This window comes from Lipotes vexillifer, unplaced genomic scaffold, assembly GCF_000442215.2.
Source record: "Lipotes vexillifer unplaced genomic scaffold, Lipotes_vexillifer_v1.1 scaffold2046, whole genome shotgun sequence".
NCBI lineage: Eukaryota > Metazoa > Chordata > Mammalia > Artiodactyla > Lipotidae > Lipotes > Lipotes vexillifer.
Genome location: NW_006795181.1, coordinates 1 through 9280, shown reverse-complemented (window position 1 = coordinate 9280; position 9280 = coordinate 1). Strand labels below are relative to the sequence as shown.

Here is a 9280-nt window from a genome sequence, read left to right as displayed (position 1 = left end):
GCTGTTATTTTGCTATGGACCTTTGTCAAATCCTAGCCTCCCTGGGTCTTGGACTCTTTAGCAGACTTTTGTATAAAATTTTTTATGACTATACTTTTCATCTTTGATGGCAGCAGAATTGTAAATCAAATTGTATGTTAAATGAACTGGAGTATACTTTATAAAGGATTTTAGGAGAAAATCTTTTCTAAAGATTTTGCTTTAGAACTAGATTATAAATCCCTTCACAGACATCCCTGAGATTTTATCACGCGTGTGTTTGGACTCACTAAAACAAGAAATGTTTTTGAACTGTAAATTCTTCTCCACTCTACTCTGTATTTCAAAAAATTTTTAAAAGCACCTCCAAAACAAAACTTGTTCAAGTTTGCATTTTTGTACAGCAGAGTTGCTTGAGGTGAATAGTAGAAGATCAAATATTGAAAGCCCACGGTTGCAACTTATCTAAAAAGAAGTCTTTTTTTCTCATGGGTAAAGCTAAGTTTTCTTGGATGTGAAAATAGGGTATTGGGCTGCTCTTAGATAATACAAGGAGGTGAAAAGCAATGATGCAATGATGAGTGAAGTATAGTCTGACCTGGCATTGCCATTGCTTCAGCGTTGGCATTGACCAGGGTATGACCCCTTAATCTTCTCTCTGAGCTGATTCTGGTTGTGGTTTTTCCACATTGGTATGTTCTAGCCTATTTGGATACTGGTTTTATTATGTGTAAGAGTGTTTAATATTCTTTTGAATTACTGATACTTTCCTGTTTTTCTTTGTAGGTTGAGGTGAAAAATACGGCTTTGATATCTTCATGGAAAACTGCATTATTTCAATCCTGAATCTGGTTCGGTTCCCTTATTGACTTATTACTATATTAAAAATGTTTATTTAGCAGTGATTGTAAAATGAAAGTAATTAACATGTACATGTTTTTTGGGGGGAGACTAAGGGGAAACAGGTGTTCAGCCTAGAAAAACATTTCTCATTGGATTTCCTGTGAAGTCAGTGTGTCTTGGGTTTAACTTTGAAACAAATTTTAAAAAATTTAAATTAAAAAAAAAGTTGACTTAACTATGGTATTTGTTTTGGTAAAACCTTGTGGTTTAATAAGAATTTTTGCAAATATCCATTATACTCTTCTCATGGTACATAAAAGTGTTAATATTTTAAAATCTATAGGATATTCTCTTTCAAAATTTAGTTCTATTATCTTAGTGCTATCAGAAAATGTGCTTTGAATTGCTAAAATGAGTTGTGTTGGACACCTGTCTCAGCAGAGGCACTTAAAAATCATTTTCATCCTTCCTCTTGTAGTAATGATTTTTTTTTTTAACCGGTATGTTTTTAACCTGTATGTTTAATCCTGCTGATCCAGTGGCAACTTAAGTGTTTGTGCAGTATTTCACTTGAGAAATAAGGTATTTCACTCAAGATTGAATTCTTGCTGTTGGAGGAGAGGATTTCTCTCCAATATTGGATTAGCAAAAAAAGCAAAATGTTAATACAGCATGCCTCAAAAATCACAGGTAGGGGCTTCCCCGGTGGCACAGTGGTTGAGAGTCCGCCTGCCGATGCAGGGGACACGGGTTCGTGCCTCGGTCCGGGAAGATCCCACATGCCGCGGAGCGTGAGCCATGGCGGCTGAGCCCGTGAGCCATGGCGGCTGAGCCTGCGCTTCCAGAGCCTGTGCTCCGCAACGGGAGGGGCCACAACAGTGAGAGGCCCGCATACCGCAAAAAAAAAAAAAAAAAAAAAAAGGCAAAGGTGGCCTGAATGAAAAATTTACTCTAAATACCTCGACTAATCTTTCAGTTTCCACATAATCATGACATGGCACAGCTCTTTGCCTAAAAACATTTATTCTTAAAATTTACTTAAGCGTTTTGTAGAAACTTTAGTAATAGCCAGAATAATTCATGTCAGCTTAGCAAACGCTTAACAGCAAGCAGAAAGAGCTTATGAAAAGATCCTGTCTTTACACAGTCATAGTTAGGGCAGTATTTTACTTCATCTCTTCATTAATAGCTTTGTTTTCACACTGAAGTCTTCAGACTATTCTGTATATACATTCAACCCCTATTTTCCTGTAACCAGTTTCCCAAGGAAGATATGTGTGGTTCACAAAGGGATCTTTAAAAGGTGATAAACTATAGCAAATGTTACTTAACAAATGAGTCTCAGCATATGGAAGGATAAAGTGTTTCTAAGTATTTCTATAAAAAGCATGTCCGTGGGGGGGTGGTGGGGGGATGAACTGCGAGACTGGGATTGACATGTATACACTGATGTGTATAAAAATGATAATAAGAACCTGCTGTATTAAAAAATTAATAAAAGAAAATTTAAAAAAGCAGGTCAGGTCCATATTTCATACTGTTTGCAAACCGATAAAACCTATTCCTCATAGGCAGATAAATGCTTTCCTTTCTCAAAAGGCCTGCTTCCCCTTCACTACCCACTCTACGAGGTCTAACTTGGGTTTTTCCTGAGAGCTTCTATACGTCTTGTCCTTTAAGGAAGGGGACAGGAAAAGCTTCTGAGCCGAGTACCCTCTTTGATCCCCTTCTCTATGCTGACCCTCACATCCCCTGCCAGTCCTGATTCTCTCACTCTGACCAGCTCGGTCAACTCTAAGTAGAGGTGTCTAGGGAGCAAGCTAAAAGGTTAAGATCAATGAGTACATCCTTTTAAAGAAATCCATGTGGCTGTTTAAAGTTCATACAATTATTAATTGAGGATGATCAAACAATGCTATTTACCGTGCGGAAAACCAGCCCTCTGGCCTTATAGCGCAGTCATTTCGTTGTGAGACAAGGTGCTAATCCCTTTCAGTTCTCAGGGGAGTACAGTTTAATCAGATGCTGTACTTGTGTTGGATAACCTGTGGTAGGACAAGCTCAGTGACTCCTCACGTAATTAAACACACAGCGATAACAAAACACATAGCCAGAGGTGGCGAGAACGGTGTCATTCACCCGGTTTTTACGACACAGTGGGCACACAGTCTTCATTTGGGGCAAAAGGGGAGAATCAGAATTGTAGTCTAGATGTACCGGTGGTGGTGGAGTAGGCAGGGCAGTCAATGACTTGATGGTTTCTTGGTTTCCGGATGAATACCACCACTCAAGGAACTGCAGGAAGAATACACCCACCGAAAGGCCACTAGAGACATGAGGCGGCACCTCCCACGGCTTGCTTCAGAGCTGACTTTATCTTCTCGCCAACGCTGTTTGGAGAACAGAACAAGGAGGCAAAAGGAGAAATTGTTTATTTAGGTACAATCACAGAACAACTAATACGCATGCAATTCTTACACTTTTCATTAGAATTGTTGATTCAGCTTGGGGATTGAATAGTTGCTGGACTGGCATTTTCTCTTGTAAGTGTCTATTCGAAACAATTCCCTCTTTCTGACCTACCGTATTGTAGGAGTTCTAGGAGCTAAGCTTTGTTTTTAATGACTAGGGCTTTGTTTGCTTTGTGTTTTGAGAAAGAAATTAATGAGCCATTGATTATATAGACCTTTTATGGGGGTGGAAGATAGTATATCCACAAAAAGAAATAACTCACTTAAAAAACAACTCAGCAGTACTGAGGAATATATTTGAACTTGTCAGAGAACACAGACACTAGGAGCGGGATAGCACCATGGTTAAGAGCAGTCTTCAGAATTGTACTGATCTGGCTTGAATCTCAGCTCTGCCGCCTATTAGCTGTGTGGCCTTGGCAAGGTACTCAAATGTTAGAACTTAGTTTCCTCAACTGTTAAATGGTGCTAATGCATTTATTTCATTGAGCTGTGATGAGGATTGAGATAATATACCAGGCCCTTTGCTAGGTGTTGGTACATAGAAAGTGTGTGCAAAAATGTAGCCAGTATGATGAGGAAGGTTACCAGGATGGCAATCCTTGTTTTATGGACACAAGAATTTTTCGATGATTTTATGAAATAATCCAAAGTGGACTGAGGGAGGTAAATTTCATAAAATTGGGATAAGATTTTAGGATTTATTAATCAAATATGTTGGGGAAATGTTAAGGCCTTACCTCCCAGCTGGTTGCTGCATCATGCTGGCTCCGGCTGGTTTGTGCTCCAGAGCTTGTATATCCTAAACTGTAAGTCGGCCTAGCCGAACTCCAGCCAGACTCAGCAGTGGTGAGTGATGCTGAGCCTTTCCTAGGATGTATAGAAGCTGCTGTACAAGAAACCAGCCTTCCCAGGCCATGTTAACAAATGGGTAGGCTGCCAAAAAGGCCCTGTAAAATCGTTTCCAGAGGGAAGAAGGGGGATGGATGGAATAGTCATCCTCTTCTCTCAGGCTAGAAATCAGCTTCTCCAGCTTCACTTTCAGACTGGGAAGAAGAACCAGGAAAATAACTGACTTCCAAAGCTGCTTCTTTGGGAGACCAGCACTGGCCAGTCTCTGAAGCTTGTGTGTGTCTCCCATTACGATCCCCTTTAAGCCATAAAAGTTTTCAGAAAACGAGGCGCTGGTTTTAGACAGATAATGTTGCTGGAGCAGAAGATCTAGCAGCGTGAAGACTTCATCAAACCACTTGCACAAGAAGCCGTAGCGGGCAGGATTTGATTCTGCAAGAACCTAAAGCAAAATAAATCAATGAAATTCATTCCATTACACGGCTACTATGCCTTGTATTTATATTTCCTTTTTTTCCCTCTGAATTTCCACACTTTTCTTTCTGGGTCTACCTTAACCTCCCTGAAGTGCTGGGTATTCAGTACGCATAACAAGAGACTCCATAACCATTAAATCATGTGATGTGCATTATATGCTAATTGGTTATTTCAAAACTTAGGCCAACAAATAAATTCAGATTATTGGCTTGGTTTTTACCCGGACGTTCCTAAAACTCTTCAGAGAATTAAATCCTTACCTCGACCACATGCTGAAGAGCAGGTCTCACTGCTGTCATTAAACTGTCCTGTGCTACCACCTCAAAGATGGCTGGCTGGCTGGTCATCCACCGCAGAAGCACTTGTCATGTGAGCCCCATGCTCAGCCATAGTTCCGTGTGTGCACTGGCTTTTACTTTGCCCACAAACTCTCTAGCAAGCATGAACTTTCTGGGGGTGCCAGATGGGTGCTATTTTACAGGAACTGGGCAAAAAAGACCTCTTCCGGAGGCAGAGGGGAGGGTTCTCAAGTGAAGGTGAAGAATGAAGTCAACGCGGACACCCACGTTAGGGAAGTTGTGTGTGGGAGAGGTGAGTTGATTAATGCTGCACCTCACAGGGAAAAGCGGGACTATGGGGGGACAGGTACGGCGAAGGAGCGCTGGCCTCTCGAGCGGCAGTCCTGGAGGCGGCCAATCACGGACTCCCAATCCGGAGGGCTCAAAAGCCAGGCGGCTCTGAGGGATCGAAGGTGCCAGTGCAGGCCGGCCCCAACGGCCTGGCTCAGCTGTGGGCTGTGCAATTCCCCCGCCCGCGCCAGTCCTTGCGAGCTGACCCTAGGCGAGGGGCGAGGAACACGCGACGCCGCGTTTCAAAGGAGGTCTCGACTTTATGTCAGAAGCCGCAACCGGAAATAGAAGCCGCTTGGAAGCCGGTGGCCGTGGAGAGGCGCTCTAGCCCCGAACGCGGCCCCGCGACCGGAACTAGAGAACTCTATGATCTCACAGGGACTTCCGCTTCCGACCCCAGCGGGCTCGGTTGGAGAGGAGTTTTCTGCTGGTTGGTTTTACTTTTCTTAGCTAGTTTTGCATCGGTGTCTTGTTGGAAAGCCACAGCTCTGATATCTCTCTACAGAGTCTTTTTGGCAAGGTGTTGGGTCGCCGCATTGACGTCTGGCGCCCGGAGCCAGAGCTCGGCCTGTTGCTGAGGCCTTTGCTCCCTGGGGCGATAGAGAGAGGCGAGGGACCCTAGGGAATGTGGAGATGGAAGGCTCACTTTGCTTGCGGCGGGGGTGGTGGCTCACTATTTTTGCCGCCTTCGGGAAGGATTTGAAGCGACAAAGACGAGATAGAAGCCTTAACCTTATGGCTGCCAATTATTAACAACAAAAAAAATTTCCTGCTGTTGTTCAGAATTTGGGACGATTATTTTTCATTCAAGCTGGTACATTAATTGTCTTCTAGGTTAGGTTACGTTCAAGCAGAACTCTAGGCACTTGCTACACTAAATGAAAATGGTTCCTACCCTCGAACACGGTAGGATGCGTCACATTAGCGATATGAATACAGTGCTAAAACGGAGTGATGCTGTTGAATTCTAACTAGCATGAATTGAGGAGGCTTGGCAGAGAAGGTACTTTTCATTGTATACCAAAGTTAATGTAATTAACCTGACCTTTTGCAAACTGCTTTTACATCGTATGCAATTGCCTTGAGTAGCTGCAGGTTTACTGAATTTGGATAATAGTTAAAGTTCACCTCTCCAACCTCTCCCCTCAACCCCTGGGCTAAATAGCTAGAAATAGAAGTTTGCTTCCTTTATACCATAGAGGACGTTATGGTATAAAGATAGTTAATTGTTTCACATAATGAGAACGCTGGAACAAGGTTTGGGTTTAGTTGTTTCAATAGGAGAAATAAAATCTTGCAAATTGACCTTAATTGTGGTTCCAAAAAGTGTCAGGGAATTCCCTGGCGGTCCAGTGGTTAGGACACTGTGCTTCTACTGCAGGATGCATGGGTTGGATCCCTGGCCAGGGGGACCAAGATCCTGCATGCAGCGTGGCCAAAAAAAAAAAGTGTTTTATAGTCTGATTGGTTACCTGCTGGAGAAAGTCACATTGATGGAAGATTTTACCTTACAGAGTTTTAAGGAGTAGAGATAATGTATCTATATAAAACACGTAGCTTTAGGTTCTTGGTCAGTGGTAGCTCTTACAGAGAGGCTTTTCTTAAGTGAACAGCAAAAAGACAAAGCTGAGAAATAGCATCACCTAAGACGAGTGGGAAGTTAGTTAAACATTGGTATCAGTTAGGGTTCTTTGGTTACAAGCAACAGAAAACAGGCTAATTTAAACTAAAAAAATTATTAGAAGACTATGGAGTAGCTAACAAAATAAGGAAAACCAGCTCTGAGGGGACAGGAATTACACAGTCCTACTGGATGTTTCTAGCAAGAATTAGCAAAGTGTCATACAGACATCATTGCAATGAAGGAGCTTCAACAAATTTCTGTCACTGTACTTACGATTCAGATCCCTATTGACTGACCTTGGTTCAGATTTCATCTCCACTCCCTGTTTCACTCTTAGCCAGAAGAGTGCAAGACACCTTAATAGTCCTTTGAGAATATTCCAAAAGCAAACTGATGTTGTTATGTGAGAAAAAAGGCAGTCAAAAATAACAATGTCAATTATTACAGCCATTAAATAATAAACACCTCATCACAAATCCCACTCCCAGGTTTATGGTGTAATAAGCAAGACACAAAAATCGATTGCACTTATGTTAAAAGGTGTGAAGAGCCATCAGGTAGGTTAATATGGTGAGTTTAGAGGAAGAGACAGTAACAGCTGGGAGAAATGAGGCCGTTCAAACTAGCTTAAACAGAAGCTATATTGGCCTTTGTAACCAAAGGGAAGATCGTTTCTAACCTCACGTTTTATCTCAGCTTCTTTCTGCCAGTTGCTTTCTAATACAGCGATGTAACCTGGTATCTCCTGCATCTTATATCAGGACCAGATGTCCACTGAGAAAGTTTTGTGGATTAGGTGGACCTCAAAAGATGAGTACATTTGGGGAAAGTCACAGTCATGGTGACAGGGTTTTCCAGGCTAAGGGAGCAGCGTGGATTGTATTTGAGGAGGAAATTGTTTGCTTCAAATATAGAGAGGAAAATAGACCATTAATACATAGTCTATACTGTTGACCATAATATAGAGGCTCTTAAATGCTAGTTTTAGTACTTTGTGGACATTCATTCATTTATTCCTGAATAATTTACTTATTCATTTATTACTGAATACATCCTGTGTGCCAAGCATTATGCTAGGTGCTGGGTAGACAGTAGTGATAAAAACAGACTTGGTATCTGCCCTCATGGAATTTACAGTCTAGTTGGGGAGAGAGATAAACAGCAAGTAAAGAGACTAATATGTAATTTACAAATGGAATTAGAGGGCTATGATGGGGGTGGCAGTGGGGCCTGGGAGAGAAGGACCTTTTAGACTGGGTAATCAGGGAGTGCCTTTATGAGATTACAATTAAAATGAGACCTAAATTATAAGCCAGCCAGCCCTGTGTGGAGTTGGGGAAAACGAATATTAGGCAGGAGGAGCGGTAGTTGTGAAGGCCCTAGGACGGGAAAGAGCTTGGCCTATTTGAGAGCTGCAGAAGCTAGCAAGAGGTGAAATGAAGAGGAAATGAGGAGTGACTGAAAAAGATAAAATGATATTAAGAGAGGTAGACAGGAGCCTAACCACTCATAGGCCATGGGAAGGAAACTGGATTTTAGTCAAAGTATAATGGGAGGTCGTTGAAGGATTTATACACCGGAGTCATGACCAGGTTTATATTTTTCAGATGACCCCGTAATGGTTATGTGGTTACATTTACTTTGTGAAAATTCATCAGGCTTTATATTTTTGGTGTGCACTTTTTGGAATGTTCGTTTATACGTCAAAAAAAAGTGAAACAAAAATCTGGCTGCTGTATGAATAGTGGTCGGGAGGAGAGCTGAGGTGTCTAGTAGTTCAGGCAAGAGGCGATGGTGGCTTGGAATAATGAGGTGAATAGAAGGGATTGGATGAATTTGAAATATATTTTGAAGGTAGGATTGACAACTTGGAGATGGAATGAATGTGGCAGTTAAGAGAGAGAGAAGTCAAGAATGACCCCCAGATTTCTGGCTAGTAATTTCTGGCAGTGTAACTTGTTCAAATAATTGCAATCATAGCAAATATTTACATAGTCCATACTATGTGCAGGCATAGTTCTAAGTGCTTTACATACACGAATTCATTTCATCCTTGTAATAATATTATGATTGGTTATTAGTATTTCTCCCATTTTATAGATGAGAAAACTAAAGAGCAAAGAAATGGGGAAAACTGGGAGAAGGATAGGTTCTGTACAAATTAGGAAATGAGGAGCTGTTGAAAGTTTTTGAACCGGGGAGAGGTATGAATCAGAGATTTTCCTGGTGGCATCTCTTTACAAAATTCACCTCTGTCTTCTGTGAGTTGTACCTGGAACCACAGTTTTCAAACACCTTCCCCAATACTCTTATGATTTGCTTAATTTGGGTGGGCCATATGTGCAGACTTACAATCAGTGTGGTTAGCAATTTGGTGGTGAAGTTTGGGGACTAGGTCAAGGCTA

The 9280-nt window shown here is 41.7% G+C and overlaps 1 protein-coding gene across 1 annotated transcript; it reads right to left on the bottom strand.

The window, feature by feature from the left end:
- Positions 1-2814: 2814 nt before the first annotated feature.
- Positions 2815-5012, bottom strand: LOC103074370 (peroxisome assembly protein 12-like). The gene is given in 5 exon segments (XM_082931415.1): positions 2815-3160; positions 3162-3212; positions 4034-4587; positions 4883-4963; positions 4965-5012. Coding segments are annotated over 5 exon segments (1080 nt in total).
- Between the last annotated feature and the right edge of the window lie 4268 nt (positions 5013-9280).